Source organism: Chenopodium album, chromosome 24, assembly GCF_948465745.1.
Source record: "Chenopodium album chromosome 24, dcCheAlbu1.1, whole genome shotgun sequence".
NCBI classification, from domain to species: Eukaryota; Viridiplantae; Streptophyta; class Magnoliopsida; order Caryophyllales; family Amaranthaceae; genus Chenopodium; species Chenopodium album.
The window spans coordinates 28,784,207-28,804,943 of NC_137857.1; the positions used below are offsets into that span (position 1 = coordinate 28,784,207).

The 20,737-nt window shown below is 34.0% G+C and overlaps 2 protein-coding genes across 2 annotated transcripts; one reads left to right on the forward strand and one right to left on the reverse strand.

The window, feature by feature from the left end:
* Positions 1 to 1,959: 1,959 nt before the first annotated feature.
* LOC145611960 (transcription factor GTE12-like) lies at positions 1,960 to 5,287 on the reverse strand. Its single transcript, XM_081667344.1, has 7 exons — positions 5,106 to 5,287; positions 3,563 to 4,410; positions 3,307 to 3,433; positions 3,104 to 3,204; positions 2,912 to 2,978; positions 2,687 to 2,808; positions 1,960 to 2,593 (listed from the first exon to the last, which is right to left on the reverse strand). The coding sequence occupies exons 2-7, from the start codon at positions 4,394 to 4,396 to the stop codon at positions 2,339 to 2,341; spliced, it is 1,506 nt and encodes a 501-aa protein (XP_081523470.1). The 5' UTR covers positions 4,397 to 4,410; positions 5,106 to 5,287; the 3' UTR covers positions 1,960 to 2,338.
* Positions 5,288 to 8,959: 3,672 nt separating this feature from the next.
* Positions 8,960 to 20,563, forward strand: LOC145611959 (exonuclease 1-like). The gene is made up of 15 exons (XM_081667343.1): positions 8,960 to 9,278; positions 10,578 to 10,697; positions 13,706 to 13,829; positions 13,951 to 14,088; positions 14,644 to 14,853; positions 15,057 to 15,232; positions 15,325 to 15,397; positions 16,056 to 16,179; positions 16,577 to 16,773; positions 16,890 to 16,944; positions 17,051 to 17,526; positions 17,689 to 17,740; positions 19,757 to 19,979; positions 20,089 to 20,258; positions 20,364 to 20,563. The coding sequence occupies exons 1-14, from the start codon at positions 9,118 to 9,120 to the stop codon at positions 20,177 to 20,179; spliced, it is 2,220 nt and encodes a 739-aa protein (XP_081523469.1). The 5' UTR covers positions 8,960 to 9,117; the 3' UTR covers positions 20,180 to 20,258; positions 20,364 to 20,563.
* The last annotated feature ends 174 nt before the right edge of the window (positions 20,564 to 20,737 follow it).

Genomic DNA, 20,737 nt, shown 5'->3' on the forward strand with positions numbered 1-20,737 from the left:
ACAGTGAAATGAAAGATTCATTCTAACCTCGCCAATTCTGTGTTGTCAGTAGCATTTTGATGCAGTGTCACCTGCATGTGGTAGATTCTAATCAGTCCAAAATTATACCACTGTTCAGTGTAACATGTACCAAAGTATGTTCCAGATCATGATCGGAGACTGGGTGGAATTGAAGCAACTATTTTTCTACAATGGGCATAAATTAGCTAACACTTCGCAAATAATTGGCTTGTTACATGGGCTTCTGTGTCAATAAGCATACAGCTATTGGAACTCAGTGATTCATGCATCATATAATGTGGGAGATATGAATTGGGAAACTACTTGGGATTTTGCTTCTGCATCTAGGATTATTGGTACATTAGTTGAAGTTGTAAAGTGCCAAATTTAACCAGGAAACAAGCTGTATCCATGGTGTAGAAAAAAAATTGTATGCTTGTATCCATTTGTGTATTTCTTTTGAGTATAATTATGTGTATTCTGTTCTATCAACCTACACTGATCAGGTTTATATCTGTAAGCTCTGTGATTTTTCTACTTTACAGTATCAGGGGATCTTAAGTGCTTACGAGTCTTACAATTTGGGTTAGGGTTGTTTACTCAGCTCCTAGTTGTGGAAATCAAAGGCTATAGGACGCTATACTGTGAACGATTTTCTTTGGAAGAGAGTTTGATGTATGAAGTTTGCGTTTTTTTTCCTGGCAAGATTGCTTTGGAATTTATGTTTCTTGATCTGCATGACTGAACTGCATATTAAAACCCTTAGTTTTGTCGAGTGGTACCTAACATAAGTTCCCTTATATTGAAAATTACTCTAGTTGAGTGAAACCAACCAATTAATTTAAGATCTCTGTAATTTGATGTTTTGAATCTGTTTTAGGATCATCTAAACTTCTGTTTTATTGCTACAGCTGAGCATTGGAAAACAGTGGAAAATGTTCCTTGATTACAATGAAACGATGGGATTTATATTTCATGTAAGCTGTATATCTGTTTTTACAGTTTCTGTATCCCTCTTGTATATCTTCTGCTTAAATGACGGCTTTATGTGTACTTTCAGGATGATGCTAAGAAACACGACAGGGGTGCCAAGAATCGTTACACTTGTTGAGTTGTATAGGTGCTGTAATAGGAAGGCTGGAGAAAGCTGCTGCTTGGAGCTGGAATGCTGATTCTAGTCTTTTTGATGTAGTGCTGTTACTGAATTTCATTTTTGATGCTAATGAAAATCTTTATTGTACTCTTGAGCTTACAAAATCTTAAGATACATGCTTATATTTTATTTGATGGGTTAGCATTTTAGTCAAGCCCCTTAGCTTGTATGTTCTTTCTATGATCCTTGGTTATTTTGTCCAATATTGAATATATCAAATCATTTTATTTATGCTCTTTGCTCCTTCCTGGAATCGATTAGCATAGCATGCAATCACCATAATGTTAAGATTAAGACAATGTTAAAACATAGATAAATGAGACCGGTAAAAAAATTATAAATTAAAAAAATACTCGAGAAATGAGAAATCAATTATAAGGGCTCTCCTAGTTTATAAAAATATAGGTAAATCTGGTCCAATTCGAAAAATACTCTAGGAATGAGAAATCAATTTTATTTCTCTCCTATATAACTCTACCCATTATAAGAGCGTTTAGCTTGTCAAAAAATAGTTACAAGGGCAGTTAGAATGTAGATACAATGTTCCATGTACAGAACTACTATATTTCATGCTCTCAAAGATCCACATTATTTCTCGGACGAAATTTTATAATCGTATTTTTTATAATAATAGCACGATTAAAGAAAAATATCGACAATTAATTAAATTTAATAAAAGTTTCGGCCTTTAACAGAAAGTACTACCAACAGATGTAGAAAAAAGGTGGGAAAAAAAAAAAACCTTAAAAAGGGAAAAAAAAAATTAGTAGAACTAACTACTAAAATAGAAATAAAATGCACTAAACTGCAACAAAAATTTTTACTAATATATTTCTATAATTAGCAATCAATGAATAATTGACTTACAAAGTGCAGTATTAGTTCCCACTATACAAAAAATAGGCTATTTATATGCCAATAGCAACTAATATATATACTAAGTCATAAACAATAGAGTTGAAACAGAATACACCACTAAAACCACAACCCTCTACAACTTCATTTAGCAGCTTCATGGGGTCAAAAAAATAATAACCATATGCATACAACAGTAAAAGAAACATTTACAAAACTATGAGGGAGAGAAATGGGATAAGAGCCACCTTCTAAGAAGGGTTCCCTTATAACCAACCCTCAAGCCTCAAAGTCGAAAGTTAACTACATTGTTTGTCTATACATATATCTCTAATAAAAAACAAACTCCCCTTCTTCCCGTTCGTTCTCTAAAAAGGCATCGTCATAATCATAATTGACACTATATTCTTCCTTGATATATAAACCCAATTTTTCCAATGGCCTCCTAAGGTTGTTGGTGCCTTTATAGTTCCACATCGTACGAGATGTACGATCAGGACACAACACTACCAAAGAGGTCCCAATCAAATCCTCAAGATCCCTCATAACTCGAAGGTTATCATCAGCATCAACAGATTGTTCCATCTGCATAAAAGTACAGAAGAGTTGAGTTATAACAATAAAAATCTCACAATTTACAACCATATAATTTCTGAAGGTTATGAAAGTACAACTGACCTTTCTAACGGCCATTCGGGCTGCCTCCCTCGCTTCTTGTCTTTGCCTTTTGAGTTTAGATTCTTCTCTTGATCGCGCAGCTGATTTGGCAGCTCTTATTTTTGCATCCATGTTAGATGTCTCTGTGAAATGAATAGCATGTTTAGTTGCAGTTGAAGGCTTAAGTTAAAACAAAAAGTCAGATATATTCAACTGCACATAAGATAGTAATGAATGCATATTCACCTTCACGTTGCTGCCTCTGCAAAATTTCCTTCTCTTTCTGCCGATTTGTTATATCAGCTTCAGCACCCTAAACATTTGAAAAGTACATATGAGTAAATTTGCAAATGGAATGTATTTCTGAGCTTGCCAATAACAGAAATCAAAAAAAGACTGAACTTTCCAAGTGATTAGAAACTAAGATTTGGCAGTTACCGGTTCCAACAATGTGTGATTTTGGGCCTTCATTATGGTTTCTGCATACCGACTCTTCAATTTTGCAATATGCAGGGCTCTTGATGGAGAGAGTTCAACATCTGATATAGTTTCCAGGCCAATACAACAACAAAATAAGTATGCTGACAAACTCCATGCAGCCGAAATTACATTTCGATATTATTAGGATTTTAAACACTGACCTTTGGCAGTAGCACCAAAAGAGCCACTTGTAGAAGGAGCAGTAGCACCACAAGAGCCATTTGTAGAAGGAGCACTAGCGTAACCACGTTCTAAATCCATAAAACTCAAGGTGGACGTGTGTTTATCCTGCACATTCAAAACTGTTAAAACCCACCACCAAGATTTTCATCTATATATGAACAAAGTAACCATTACTATAAGTAAGTTTCAATAAATTCTTCAGACCACAGAAGATAATCAAAGTAGCTCGCTCACCTTTACAGCAGTAAATTCGTCATTAGGAATCATTTTCTCTGTTGCAACGTCACATTTGAACTTTAATGAAGACAAAGGACAGGCACTCTTATGCACATGAGAAGACCTTTGCCTTATATCTCTGTGCTCCCCATGCAATTTTATTTTTACAGGTTCCCAAAGACGATCAAACACCCTGATGAGAGAACTCGCACGCTGATGAATATAATGGTTAGGAGGATTGTATAACATTGCATTAGAAAAAGTCAGCCTCACATCAGCCTCAAACTCTTCAGCGCGATCATATTTATGCTGCAGCAATTTCTGTTTAATGGTCCCAAGATCCATTGGGTGTTTAATAATGTCAAAGTAGTCCTCAATATTCCAGAAAACAGGATCTACAGGGACTTTAAACAGATTACTCAACGGATTACCCATCAGCTTTTCAAGAACAGTCTGACAAAGTAATGTCGTAGACCGGTCCAACTTCAACCTCTTTGATACAGGACCTTTGATCACTTCCTCTGATCTCCGTTTCAATCCAAGAGTAGAGTTAACCTTCTTATTGCCAATCACATTTGTTGTCCGATTGAAAGTTTCTGACGATTTCTTAAACTCACAGTCCACTTTAGGCACTTGCTTTGACAATGGACATACTCCAAGCACAGGAAAGTTATTTTCGACACCAGTACTGACTTCACTCGCATCATCAATAATCCGCGGCTTCTTCAAGCAGTTAACTTTAGGTAGTTTGGGAAAAATACCATTCACAGGCTTCTTAACAAGAACTTTTAATCGCTGTTTCTTGCTCGTCATATCAGGTTCAGCAACAGCTGATGACACTTTGACCACCATGATTGATGGTATGTCTGAAATCAACGGAAAACATCAATTTCGACTCAAATACTCATACAAATTCTTCTCACAAATTACAATTTGCAAAAATTGAACAACCAAAACCACTCGAAAATTGACATAAAAATCTCTCAGCCTAAAAAAACATCCACGTTAAATTCATAGCTCAATCCTAACATTAAAGGGTTGTGCAATACATTAGCAACCAAATTTGAATCAATTATCTCGAAAAATACATAATATTTTTGACGGAAACAAAAAAAGAACATAATTTTAGGGATATTTGATTCAATAATCAAATTACTCTCCTGATTTCCTTAATTTGATTCAATTATCTCGAAAAATACATAATTTTTTTGACGGATACAAAAAAAAACATATTTTTAGGGATAATTGATTCAATAATCAAATTACTCTCATAATTTCCTTAGTTTGATTCACTTATCTCGAAAAATACATAGTTTTTTTTGACGGAAACAAAAAAAGAACATAATTTTAGGGATATTTAATTCAATAATCAAATTACTCTCATAATTTCCTTTCCTGGTAAAATAATCGCTGTTACGATATTTCATAATCATAAAATTTAGAAACAAGAGTTGAGATTTTCGAACCCTAAATTTAATGCACTGACAATTAAATTAGATTATATCAAAATAAACCCTAAATTGTAAAATTGATATGATGATAACAAAAAGAAACAACTTACATCAAAAGCTGCTTTAATGGGGAAACAAGAATCAGAAAGCGTCGTGCGATTCAACGGAGAAGTTGAACTGCCGCTTCAACGGAGAACTTGAACTGTGCTTCAATGGAGAAAGTGGAGTGTCCTTCAATGGAGAACTGAGAGAGTGGTAGGGTTAGACTGTTAAGAGTCTTAGAGCCCTAACAAAAGGGCATCAACCGCCTAAGTTATAAACTTATAATGGATTAGATAATTTTTACTTCGTATTCAACGTGTATTAAAAGTTTAACACACTGAAAGAGTGGTAGGGTTAGACTGTTAGTCTTAAAACCCTAACAAAAGGTATCAACCGCCTAAGTTATTAGCTTATACTCCCTCCGTTTTTAAATACTTGCTCCATTTCTCCATGCGCGGAGTTTTAGAAGAAATTGGAAAAAGTGATAAAATATGGAGGTAGTGGGGTTGGTGGAAAAATAAAAAAATTATAAAAGGCAAAAGTAGTGGAGAGAATTGGAGGAGAGAGAATATATGTTGGGACCACTAGGTGAGAGAAATTGCTTAAATATTGTTAAAGCTTTCTAAATAAGAAAATGGAGCAAATATTTAAAAATGGCCGCAAATGAAAAGTGGAACAAGTATTTAAAAACGGAGGGAGTAATGGGTTAGATAATTTTTACTTCGTATTCTACGCGTATTAACAGTTTAAGACACTGAGAAAGTGGTAGGGTTAGATTGTTAGTCTTAGAGCCCTAACAAAAGGGCATCTACCACCTAAGTTATAAACTTATAATGGGTTAGGTAATTTTTACTTCGTATTCTACGCGTATTAACAGTTTAACACACTGCACTGCACCGTGCACCCTCCTCCCCAACTCTCCAAGTAACTACTACTCCATGTTTTCAAAAAAAAAATCCACCCTATCTCTCTAGTCTCCCTTCGTATAAATGCTAAAAAAACGAAATATTACTTGTACTAGTTTACAATCAAAGGTTGAATTATTTAGTAATAAAATGAAGGCTGGATTTTTATGAGGAAAAAGTGTAAAGGTTGGATTTTTCTTTTTCATTTTTCCTAAAAAGTATTAGTATTAGTTTTCCTTTATCTTTTCATTTTGCAAATGTTATTGTCACACACCAAAGCTTATATAAATTGTTTGTAAGTTTATGTTTTTTTTTATGTTTTAATTTTGAAAACGGCTAAAATTTACAACAAACAAAAGAAAAGCAAAGTAACATAAAAATAAAAAAAAATTTATTGAACAAAATTCTAAATTATAATCGGTCAAAATTAATTACACCAAACCCAAATTTTTACCATAATTCAATAATCAAAGTTTTTTTTTTCTTTTTCCTTTTTTTTTGAAACCATCAAAGTTAAACATACAAAAACCTTATTGTAGTCTTCGTGAGTTTTTTATACGAACGTAGTTTATACGAAGTACTACCTCCGTTTCTTTTTAGTTGACACGTTTTGACTTTAGCATTATTCATCCACCTCTCTTTGACTGTATTTTGTGCTTTATATGTAATGAAAAATATAGTCATGTGGGATCTTGTTAGATTCGTAACGTTATATAATTTCAAAATATTAACTTTTTAAAATTTTTGCTTATCGATAATTAAAGATATTAATGATTGAATAAGTGCATTGGCAAACTTGACTAAAGAAACGTGTCAACTAAAAAGAAACGGAGGAAGTATATAACAGTATAATAATATAGTATAACAAATAACCACGTTTATTTTTCCCTCAAAAATAAAAATAAAAATAAAAATAACCATGTTTATTTTTTTAAATTATATTTTTTTGGAATTGGAACCAGTAAATGGAAATAACCATGTTTATTTATTCAATTTTTTTTTTCAAATAGAGGCCGGAATCCGGTGGAATCTACAACACAGTTTATAGTTGATGTCATTTACCGCACCCAAACCCCAAAGTTTGTGTTGCTTATTGCTTCACTTAAAATTCGTGAAATTTACCGCACCCAACCCCCAAAGTTAGTGCTGTTTTTGCTCAGCTTAAAGTTTGTGCTATTGAGCGCACTCAAGCGATAATTTGTGTTGTTCTAGCCAATTTTGCCTTTTTTTTATCTCTTATTAGCTGTTACTCCTTTCGTTCCTATTTTTTTTCCATTTGACTTCTCACGATCTAAAAAAAAAGTCATAAATTTCTTAAATTGTACAATTCTCCAATTCTGTTCGCTTAAATTATAAAAACTTAATAATAATATAAAATACAATGAGATGGAATCTAACTAGATTTCACATAACTACATTATCTCGATCTTATAGATTAATGAGAATTCGAATTCAAAATTTTTAAAATTGACACAAATTTAAACAACGAGGCAATAATATTACTTGTATGAAGTAGGGACAAAAGGAGTAATACATAGACAAATCCTATCTATCTATATCTATATCTATATCTATCTATACTTTAGTATTTAAAAACACAAACCACAAATTTTTCATATGACACATCAAGTCACCCATTACCCCATATGACACATGTCACCTCCCTTAATCTTTTTGTTTAAGTCTTTATGCATTTTATAATTTGCAAACTAGTGAGTGACCCCGAGCGTTGCCCCGAATTGCTACTGTTGTAGACGTACAATCAATAAATTTTTTAGAAGGCTTTTCAAACTGCAATTGTCATTGTCAAACCAAAATTGAGTTATTCTTTAAATATAGTTTTTTATTTTTAAATTGAACCTTGTGGTTTGCACTTATATGAATCTTTTTCTATACGAATAACATAGTTAATATTGACTTAGATGGTTAAATAGTAATATGTGTAATAAGAGGTTTAGGAACGTTTTTAATATGCGGAGTACGAAGTAGGGAATAAAGAGTGAAGTAGGAAATAAATATGTGTTTTTTTTTTTTTTTTTTTTTTTATAACTAAACCATATGGTTTAAAGTTATATATATTTCTTTTTCATAATTATAACGTGTTTGATAATTAGCTTAGATGGCTAAAGAGTCAATTTTGTAGTAAGTGGTTTGGGGTTCAAATCCTCTTATCATCAATTTTTTTTTTTTAATTTTGTGAAGTGACGTGGCGTCATGAATTGTTGGTGAAGTGACGTGGCGTAATTTGGAAGAGGCTACGTGGCGCATGACGTTTTTATAAACGTCTTTTAATGTATTAGTATAGATTTAAGTAAGAAAATGAAGGGGTTCATTTCCACCATAATAAAATAAAATTTCACTATTTAATACACATTACATAAACATATGAATTATAATAAAAATTGTCTTTTCATCTCATTGACTTAAAACATAACTTAAACTAATACTACCTCCGTCCCCAAATGATAGTCCCTTATGGCCTATTTTTAGTCCAAATTGATAGTCCCATTTGCTTTTTTCAAGTACCGTTAATATCAATTCTTTATCAAAATTTCCTCCAATTACAAAAATATTTGTGCAAATTTAACTTTCCCATGTAAAATTTGTTTTTCAATGTACTTTTATTACTTTCTCTCTCTACTATATTTTACATACCCAATGTAAATTTATATTTTCAATGTAATTTCACTACTTTTATTTAAGTTTCTTAATTCCCGTGATTTTTGCCCATAAGGGACTATCATTTGGGGACGGAGGGAGTATGTCAATTCATATCCCACAATCTTGATGTTTTCCACAAATTCTCTTTTGGTCTTTTAAGTTTTAGCAATGAAATAATTACTTCCTCAAAAGTTTCAACTATTGAAAAACATACCTACATATGAAAATAGCCAAAGTAATAACCCGTGCATCGAACGGATCAAAAGACTAGTTAATTTTAAAAAGCGAGCATGACTTCAGTCTTAAAGAATCACCTATTTACTCCATAACACCAATTAAGGTGCAATTTTCTAACACTAAAATTACTGTACATTCCCGCCAACTGCAGAGTTCATAGGCGCCTTTCTCATCTGAAACCTTCATCTTCTAAACCTAAAAACCCCTTCAATTTCTCTCTTACAAATTTCTTTCAATTTTCATCGAATTAGTTCAATTAGCTTTGTGCCCTTAAAAAATGGGAATACAAGGGCTATTGCCGCAACTAAAATCGATAATGTCGCCATTACACATTAAGGAATTACAGGGTTGTTGGGTTGCCATTGATACCTATTCTTGGCTACACAAAGGTGCCTTATCTTGTAGTACCCAGCTTTGCAAGGGTATCCCTACTTCTAGGTCAATTTCATCTCCCTTAATTTTTGCTGGTCATTTTTAATTTTGTGATTTTTTATGATTTGTTTGATTGGAGATGAAATCTTGATTTTTTTTTTTTTTTAGCAGTTTTGGAAATACCCATTTGGAGAATTTTGTTATAAATGAGTTTAATTTAAGATTTGTTTGGATGGTTTTCTGATTTATTTGATGAGTTGGGTATTTGGGGTTAAGCTTTTTTTTATTTTATTTATTTATTTATTTATTTATTTTTAATGTTGTTTATATTAATTTCATATCTATTAATTAAGGTTGGTTTGAGGGGAAAATCCCAATTGAAGTGATCTGAATGAATTGATATTAATTTTTGAGATTTTATTAGGTTAATTTTATTGTTAAAGTGAGATATATCCTTCTATCATTTACCACATTGAAAACACCTATTTGAAGAATGTTAGTAATGATGGATTTATTTTTGATGATTTTTGATCTAGCATCTGACTATGGTGATATTGTTTGAATTGGGTATATTGGGTTAAGCTTCAATTTTTAATGTTAATGGTATCAATTCCCATTTCCGAGCTATTGAGGGAGACTAAAATCCTGATTACTGTGTTGTTTTTTATTGACATCAAGAAACCAATTAAGTTGAAAAGTTGCAATTTTGGGATTTCAATTTGGCATGCATGTGTATGCCTGATTAAATTGTTGGCATAGTGGGTTTGATCTAGTGACTTCCTCTCCATTCTGATGTCATGTCTCAAAACCCTCCACACAAGAGGTGGAGTGGAATTATTTTTATAAAACTGTAGTTCTGCTGTTCTGGGGTGAGAAATGACAATGTATCTCAGAATAAAGTTTACAGCCATGTGTATTACAATGTCGTCAATTTTGACTTGAATGGAACACCTTTATCTTCAATCCTTCAGTCTCCGTCTCAATGTTAATAGCTGAGTAAATTCCTTTTAGCTGTTAAAAAATGCTTATAAAGTGCTAGACTGCTAGTAAGTAGTAATTCATTAGTCCAGATATAACTGGAATTGATATTCTGATTTGTTGAAGGATAGGCCAAAGTCAGGATTACTTTTAGAACTGGAGAGACAACTTGACAAGCTGTATACATAATTAATGCAGTTGGTATGAAATTGAGACAGGGTCAAGGGAGGAGATGGTACTGATATGTCAATATAACATCAGGAAATAAATAGATTATCAAAAGACCAAAAAACTTTACCATATAAACTATTAATAACTTTTTAGTAGTTAGACTGATTATTGCTCTCAGCTTTGATATCATACATACTAACGATTTTGCTTTGCCAGGCACATTGATTATTGTGTGCATCGAGTAAATTTGTTGCGTCATTATGGTGTTAAACCTATTCTTGTTTTTGATGGAGGTGATTTGCCAATGAAGGGTGAGCAGGAAAATAAACGTGCACGGTATGCATCAATTTATTGAAGATAATATGTTCTGTTTTGATCTCATACGTATCATGCTTTAGATCTTTAAGCTACACTTGAGAATGATGTTTATTGCAATCGTTCATGTCATACACCTAGTTTTATAATTCTCAGCCGATCCTTGGAAATAATTTTTCAGTGTTAAGGATTGCATACCATTACTTTAGTGCCTCTAGCACCACTTCCACTTACGGTACACAAACAACAAGAAGATTTCCTTACCTATATACATTTAGGGAGGTTTTGTTAGCCATATCCTTACTATTGTAAAGCACAGACCTTTGATTGAAAGACTATTGATTGACCTTACTGTTGTAAAGCTCAGTGATGGATCTAATTTAGTGCATTGTAATCTGAAGCTGAAAGTCTCTCATAAATAATTCTATTAACTTTGTCTAAAATGGAAAAGATCTCATGTGCTTCTGTTTCTTATCTGCTGTGAAGAACTGAAGTGGGAGCATCTGATCACCAATGAATCATTTTTGATTAAATTTTTATATTATTTTGGGCATGGCTGGATTAGCATAGTATTATGGAAACAGCTCATGGAAATATCGGATATTTTACATAGTATTCATTATTTTGTACCTCCAAATACTTATGCGGATTTCTTGTATGAATAAGTGGCAGCTCGTTTTTGTTTTGTGTTTGATTATTATGCTGGTTTATCTAAATCAAGTGTGGTGCTTGATCATAGTAACATCAAATCACTTTGGCTACAGCTAAGAGTAAGGTGTATGACTGGTTCAGTTGTAGGGCCTTGAATCGTCAATACAAATACTGTGACAATATAGTGCAGTGTTTTGGTTAAATGCAGGGAACATCTTACAGTGAAATGAAAGATTCATTCTAACCTCGCAAATTCTGTGTTGTCAGTAGCATTTTGATGCTGTCACCTGCATGTGGTAGATTATTGGTCTGTGAAACTGGTATGGGAGTTTGATTTGCTACATAGTTTTGTTAAGTCAGTCCAAAATTATACCACTGTTCAGTGTAACATGTACCACTCCCGATCATGGTCGGGGACTGGGTGGAATTGAAGCAACTATTTTTCTACAATGGGCATAAATTAGCTAACATTTCACAAATAATTGGCCTTTAATATAGGCTTCTTTGGCAATAAGCACACAGCTATTAGAACTCAGTAATTCATGCATCATAAAATGTGGGAGACGTGAATTGGAAACTACGTGGGATTTGCTGCTGCGTCTAGGATTATTGGTACATTAGTTGAAGTTGTGAAGTGCCAAATTTAAACAGGAAACAAGTTGTATCCATGGGTATAGGTAAAAGATTTATGCTTGTTGTTGGGTTAATCTCCCCAAATCACAATTAATTAAGTATTTTATTAGTAGTAATAATAATAATGTGTAAGAAAGAAAAAAAAAAAAAAAAAGGGAATGCATGCATGTAGTTGTAGTTGGACGGTGGAGTAGTAGTAGTAAATTAGGGGACTTGAAAGTCCAAGTTTTGGCAGGGGACTTGAAAGTCCATGTTGTGGCCGAAGGTTTTTTTAAAGCAAACCTTGACTTTTGTATACTTGCTTTTATTAGGCAAGTTAGTGGCTTGAAGAGGAAGCTTGGTATTTTGCTATATAATGTAGCAATATGCCATGAGTTTGGGTAACCAAGGGAAGCAGAAGCATACTAGCAAAAATAAGTAGCATAGCTATAGTAGTGAGGGAGGAAGTGACAGAGAGACAAACACAATATTAGTGTGAGGGGTATTTTAGGATTAGTATAAGTACCAACGTTAAAGGGTACTTAGTGTAGGCTACTCTAAAATACATTGTATCTAATATTGTAACTGTAGTAGTGGTCATTGTACTCCCAATATTATTGCTAGTAATGTTGTTCGTGGAGATCCGGACCGTGGTGTTTCCCCTTATTGAGGAGGGGTTTTCCACGTAAAAATCTTGTGCGTTGTTTATCTTGTTGTTCCGTATTTTATTATTCTTCCGATATTGTGTTTATCTGTTGCTCTGTCCCCAACACTTGTATCCATGTGTGTATTTCTTTTGAGAATTGTTAAATGTATTCTGTTCTATCAACCTACACTAATCAGGTGATTTTACCAAATCATTATGAGTTTGGGTTTATATCTGTAAGCTATGTGATTTTTCTACTTAACAGTATCAGGGGTTCTAAAGTGCTTACGAGTCTCTTACAATTTGTGTTAGGGTTATCAATTCAGCTGCTAGTTGTTAAAAAAAAAGCCTATAGGACCCTGTACTATGAACGATTTTCTTTGGAAGAGACTGAGATGCATGAAGTTTGCGTTTTTTTCCTGGCAAGATTGCTTTGGAACTTGTCTCTCTTGATCTACTGAAATGCATATTAAAACCCTTAGTTTTGGCGAGTGGAACCTAACATGAGTTCCCTTATATTGAAAATTACTCTAGTTGAGTGAAACCGACCAATTAATTTAAGATCTCTGTTAATTTGCATGTTCAGTAAGTGAAGCCTTAGCCTAGCAGCCAAAAACTACCTTCAAACATTTTTTTTTATTATTTATTTATTTATTTACACTGGATGCTGTATACTGAGTGAAGGCATAAACTTTTTAAGTCTATCATTTGAATTAATTTCCTTCTAAGTAGGTGGCCTGCTTGGCCATACAAAGAATACTGTATCAAGGCTGTAATACAAGTAATCTCCTTTGGGCTTAGGCTGCCTTAGTACCTTTTAACTTATTACCACATGCCACATATAGGACGATTCCCTTTGAAAGGCACTTATGGCCGTGTACTATTGCAGAAAGCTTTTGACAGGGTTAAGCGAACAATATCAGGAGGATTTTGACTAATGACATTGATGAAATGACAGATCATTTTTTTCATGGAGAAAGTAACACATATGCGACAGGTCACTTTGAGTAACTAATAGTCTAATACATAGTCTGTGTCTACTGAACATGAACTTTCTTGTTGTGAATCCTTAGCCTCTAGATTAATGACAAATTCTTAACTTAATTATGCTAAAATGCAGCTCCAGGAAAGAAAATCTAGAGCGCGCTATTGTACATGAATCAAGTGGAAATTCAGCTGCTGCCTATGAATGTTACCAAAAGGCTGTTGATATATCCCCAGCAATTGCTCATGAACTAATTCAGGTACTGCACTGTCTTTAACTCTGATGGCTCTGGTTGCAGTTCTTTTAAGTAAACTGTTGTATATTTGAGTTGTGTATCTCTAGAAACGAGATGAAAGTTCACATGAATTTTTGCTTGCTAGGTTTTGAAGCGGGAAAGTGTTTGCTATATCGTGGCTCCTTATGAAGCAGATGCGCAAATGACATTCTTGGCAATTACTAAGCAGGTTGATGCTGTGATAACAGAGGACTCGGACCTCATTGCATTTGGTTGTCCAAGAGTAAGTAGCAATATGAGCTTCTTAGGTGTAATTTACTGCACCTTCATCTTGACTGAAACTTTGTCATAAAAGTGTTTCTAAGCTAGTGTGAAGGCTTATGTTAAGCAAATATTGTACTCCGTGATAGGCAATGTATTACTATGGCATCTGTTATCTTCTACTCAACATTTTCCATGCCTAATTAAACAGTTTTCACTTCCTGGTGGGACAATCTTCTTATATTTAGTGCTATTGTATCCTTCAAGTTTGATATTATGTGGAGGGACAATTTTCTTACATAAATCCTTGTTTAACCAAACTTCCGAGTCTGGCACATATGCACAATTAGAAGACTGGTTTCTATAAACTTATAATGTTCAAATGGACGACACATCCTTTATAAATTATAACTATGCTAAGAAACCAAAATGTTGTAGTTTTCCCATGTACTTTGTACACCCACAAGGTTAGGTTACTTGAAAGTTCTCTTTTTTATTTGAAGGAGAAGCAACTTTAAGGATCCTAATTATTTTTATTTTTTTGCCAATGCACTTATCTTATTTTGTTCAACTGCAGATCATTTACAAGATGGACAAATATGGCCAAGGCATTGAATTTCAGTATCACAAGCTACAATATAACAAGGATCTGAATTTTGCGGGATTTACTAATGACATGATACAAGAGATGTGTATCCTTAGCGGCTGTGACTATTTGCCATCACTTCCTGGCATGGGCCTGAAAAGAGCTTATTCCCTGATTAGCAAATTCAAAACGTATGAAAAGGTGAAATTTCAGCTAGCAATTGTACACATGTTTACTTGGTATATTAATACTCTGGTGAATCTCAAAACTGACATGTTTTGCATGATAGTATTGTTTGTCAGCCATCATTTTACCACCCACAAAGCTAAAGTGAAGACCATGAAAATTTATCTAATGGGATTTTGAGCTATTAATTAAGCAATTACGGTTTCTTAACTTTCTAGGTAATTAAACACTTGAAGTACAGCTCGGTTGCTGTTCCTCCTCTTTATGAGGAGTCTTTCAAGAAAGCAGTGTGGACTTTTCGGCATCAAAGAGTTTATGATCCAAACAAAGAGGATATTGTGAACCTAACCGATATCTCAGACAGTATTGATGGAGATACTGATTTTTTAGGCCCATATCCTTTGCATAGTCTTCATATTGCAAATTCATACTCTTTTGTATAAATTTCAGCAGAAGCACATGTGATTTACCTTAACTAGTTCTTACATTGATGCCTCAACAAGTAGTCAAAGCCATAGCAAAAGGTGATCTTGATCCGATAACTAAACTACCGTTTCAGGTACTGGATCCTTTGAAAACATTATCGAACTGTATGTGTCTTCCTTTTCAATGAGCATTATTTTATTTGTTAAAATGGAAACAGTAGCTTTTATGGAATAGCTTTCAACTTGTGATTGACTCAAATAAGATAGTTTGGGATGTTATGTATGTTGCTGCCTTTCTTTGATAATCAAGATCTGGTGGAGCATAAGTCAGGCACAGGAGGGCTTTAGAATGTAGTTTAATGATGCTCTTAGAAAATAATGCTGCAATTGACATTCTATATATGAAAAGTGTATTTTAACTTGTAGGGCTAGCAATGTGTTCAGGATGAACAGCACAAACGGCCACACACATGGTTGGAGCTGGATTATTAGAATACAGAAGCATGTACAACTGCATTTTAGCTATAGTAATGTCTTAACTAAGAACTTAAAAGTACATAGCAATTACATTGGCCACTGTAGTGATCTGACATTTTATTAAGAGGCTAGAATTTCTGTGAAACTATGCACACTTAGGGTATCTGCAATTCTGCACAAGGTTAGGCGTAGCTCGTTCAGATCACGAGATAAGATTAGAGACTAGACTCACTTGAGGATTTATGCACTATCCATTGATCATAGAATTTTTTGTCTTCTCCGAACCCTCATTGTCCTTTTTTTTTTTATTCACAGGATGAGAATGTTAATGAGATTTCAGTGTTGCATACATCTTCTCATCTCAAAGATTTTAGACCTGAAAGCAACAAGAAGAAGCTGGATTTGCCAGTACAGAAGAATGTTATGACTAACTATTTCTGTATCCTTGCATTAACTTCATTTTTTTCTCATGTATTTTCTACTGTTCTACAAATCCGTTTATAGATTATGTTATTTTTCTTCAAATAGTAACAAAAAAATTAACCTAATTGTAATGGACTGGAAGTTGGTACATAATTGATTTGAGAAGAAGACAAATTTCGATTGATATATCTGGGCACTGAAATTATAGATATAGTTTAAGCCCTTCAAGTGGCTAGGCACTCCCAGAGTTAATCAACTAAAAGTATAATAATTAAGCCCAGATTCAATTTTCTTTCTGGAGATCCTCATTGAATTAGGTCTTCAAACAAACTGAGCATTTGACCATCAGTTTCTTATCATTTGGATTGGATTTTTCTGTATAATGTTCGCTTTATATTCCTTAACTTGTTTAGGTTTTGCATCACTAGAAGCAAAGAGGAAGTTCAGAATCCCACGAGTCTCACCAAAAGATTCAGATTCAGGAAATAACTCCCCTACTCTGATGAAACAAGTTTTTGGATCCAACAAAGCTTGTAAAGCAGATGATTCACCATCTGAATCCTTGCTTGATCAGGTGGTTCAGGGAGATGAGGTGTCTTCTCATAATTCTGTAAGTTCATAGAAAACTATTTTCTGCTGTCCCCTATTTACGATGTTATGAACTTACGATTCATGTGGCAAATTCTGGCATGGTTATTTATTTGTTTTACTTACAATACTCTGCAGATGAAGAATGGATTTTCCGAAAAAGAGATTGAAGATAATGACTCTCCAGTTAATGGTAAGAGGGTCAGCTTTCTTTAAGTTTTTGAACAGCATTTGTACTACAAGTTTCCATTGCAATTTTGAAAATCCAAATGTATACATTGACTGTATAACTTCTGTAGGAAGTCTGGAGCAAAATCTTTTGGAGCAATCCCATCGTTCAATTCATAAACCTTGCTTAGTATTGCGTAGGGGGCATGTTGATGAGCATGGTCTCGGAACAGTTTCAGAAAAAGAAAACCTGCAGGAGCAGGAAGCCCCCGTCAAGAGCTCTTCATTCCAGCACAATTCAGTATGTGAGAGTGATCCTAATTGTAAAACTAACAGAGTTACTTTGAGGCGTTCTTATTTTGTAGATAAGCCAGATGAGGATGATTTATTGGGGTCTGGTAAAAAGGTTGTCATTAAAAGTTCCTACTTTAAGCATAAGTCCAAAACCACTAGAAGTTTTGTAAATGACAAGGGCTTAGTCAAAGACAATTCTTCTATCGATGGTGACACTATTGAAGAGTGTTTACCAGAAATGGCTGCAGTTGGTAATAACTATGAAGAAGACTTGTACATTAAAAGAAAAGCTTCTTCTCGTCTTAACCCCGAGGTGAGTTTTAGGTTTCAATATTCCTATTTACTTTTTAGCCATGGTGCATCTACAACCATAGTTTTTGTTTTGTTTTGTTTTTTTGTAATTTTTTTTTTTGTTGTTTTTTTTTGAAAGGAACCATAGTTTGTTTTTAATTTATACTGACTTGTGATCTTTCAGGAACACGAAGGGAACAAGCATGCTCGAACAGATACATACGAGGAAGCAAAAGGTATGTTTCTTTTTGCCTGTAACAGTAGCTTTCTTGACACTGCTGAGTGTAGCTTTCTTATCATCCTATCAGACAAAGTGGTTGATTGTTAATGATAGTTGACAAATATAGATTGCATAGGATAACTGCCACCAAATTTTAGTTTTACAATTCCCTTGTGATATGTTATAGAGAGCATTAGCCTCTACACAGTCTGCTAGACACCCTTTTGACCATTAGTTAGTATTTGGAAGACACATAAATTCATAATAATTCTAACAAGATATATTATGATTTTTTCTATGTATATTAAATACATTGCAATCAAAACTTACAAAATTGGACCTTGAAAGGACTAATGTTTTGATTAATATGGGACGGACTGATGGAGGAAGTGTCTTGTACAGATAGAAGCTATGATGAAATATAAGATATATATTGTAGTAGATTAAGCATTTTTGGAGCTTGCTTGGTCCTCTTTGTCTAAGAATCTAAACTTATAATTAGAGAGAGCCATATTTTGAGAGAATCCCTTACACCACAAATCTCCTTTTAATAGGAAAGGTGTAGTGAAATATTCCCTTATTCCTTTTTTGTTCTATTCACTTTACTTATTTCTATTTTTGGCATACCTTTTTTACCATCTTACCCCCTAAATCCCACAATAATTACACCTTTCTATACTCAGTCTCTTACTTTATTCACCGTTTACTTACAAACCCACATTTTTACATTCTCTCTTACTTTATCTTACACCCACTCACATTCTTAAACATTTTCTTAAATAGCGTATTTATAGTAATTGAGTAAAACATAAAAGAACGAAGTGAGTATGTAACAACGGATTTCTTGGTTTCCATTATGTGACAAGATAAAGCGAGTACATAGGAGATGCACTGATGCAGCCTTAAAGAGATTGAGAGGTTGTATGAGTGTACACTGTTGTCACTATCGTGTCATCTTCATTAGATGATGATTTTTCTGTTAGTGATTTATAAATCAGCGGTCTGAACCATATTTTGGTACTATTCTCCTCTTTACACACTAATCATCTTGTTAGCTTTGTGTTGTTGAAATTGAGGATAATCCCTTACAATTACCATTGAACAAGATACTTCTTCAGCCACAAAATGTACTTCATTTTGACTTTAGCATGGGTTTTTAAAATTAGTTACTGAACATTCCTTAAAATAATTTGTAATTGCCCTCTGTGATTTGCTTTTTGGCTGGATGTTTGTGACATGAGTTTCTTTTAATTCGTGAATTTACCATCTTATTCCCCATGGTGCTTTCTGAACACGAAACAGAGAATAAAACAGAAGTGGTGACTCCATGCCGAAAGCTAGTAGCTTGACCTACAGATTTATCTGTATCATTCTCTTTGTTAGTTTGTTATATAGATTCGTTGATGTGATCTCAAAGGTCAGGAGATCCATGCCTAAACACCTTTTGTCCTAGACTCCTAGATACAATTTTATATGCTGGAAAAGTAAATAAAGTGATTCACATACATGAACAAGATATTATAAAATACTACTTCCTGTTTGGACACTCCATTTTAAGTGATTTGCAAAATACCCTAATGCCATGCCACTTCATGTGAGACGAATTTGGCAGTTGGCAACTTGTTCATTATACATTTGTGGACATCTCACCTCTTCACAGTGTTCTTGAATTAGCTTAGGTTTTAGTCAATACTCTTGCATATTTAGGTTTGACAATTCAGAAAGAATTTTGGTAAGAATATCCTTGTTAACAATTTTCTTTAGGCTTCTTGAAAATACTTCACTTTGGGCTAATGACTATTTCTGAGGCTATGAGACTATGCTTTAAAGTAGCATTTACATGAGCATGTAAACTTTGTCTTGTCATCATAGTGTTTGCTCCTATGCAATGTGATGTGTGAGTAATGAAATTCTGCTATTATCGCTGGATCTGATGCTCAGTGCTCACTTTCCATCCAGCATTTCCAATTCTTTGGATTAGGGGGGATACATCATACATCTTAAACTCTGGTTTCTGTTTCTTCTGGACTAGGTGCTGACCTTTCAGCTGATGGTGATAAAACAACAGATGTGGGGCCCGAAGAAGAAAAGTTCGGGTGCAAAATTTCCCATTTGGGACATTACTCTGATATATCTGGGAAATCAATTGAAAAATTCGTATCTGTAGTATCATCATTTAAATTTGGCTCATCTGGTTCTCGTGCCAGTGGACTCCGTGCTCCATTGAGAGATGTTAAAAACACTTATCCTAGCAGGTAATGTAGCTTACTTTTTTTGTTTACTTGAAAATGTAGCTTAAACTTTGAATGCCTTGTTGATCCTATTTTCATCAACCTGCACTAAACAATCATACTAAATTTACAGGACACCTGCTGCCACTGACATTGGAAACTTCTCATACATACCCAAGAGTACGAAAACTAAGGTTAAGAGAGCATCATCTCAGAGGCTCTGAAAGTTGGATGATATGTCGACAAATCCTTGATTGGTTTCTGGACAATACACTTACTTTCAGTGCCTCACAACGGAGGCAGGTAACCAATTTGCATGCAACCATTTTGTAGTCAATCAAATGTGTAGTATCAACATTTGGATTGTCAATTGATCTTATGCTTTTATTTTTGTTAACTTTGTCACAGCAATCGTTTACCTTATAACCAGACGAAGAATCTGCCTCAATTTTGCACATTTGGGGGTTAGTGCGTTGCTGTACTGTACTACGGTCTTTTTTTTTTTTTTTTTTCTTCTGATTGTAGATTCTGTTAGCTTTTGATTCATTATGACAGTACATCCTTATTTTAGGCCTCCGGCTGCATAATTTTGTATAGGTCGGTCTCCATTGTTGATACACCAACATTCATTTCAATTAAATTAAATTGTATTTACACCTTGTTATGGATGTCAAGACACTACTCATTCACAGTACACCCTTCCGAGGAGGGACAGGGCACCCTCGTCCCTCCATTGCTGCTCACAAGAATAAGAGCTACCATAAATGAAGGGTGTAAGAGCT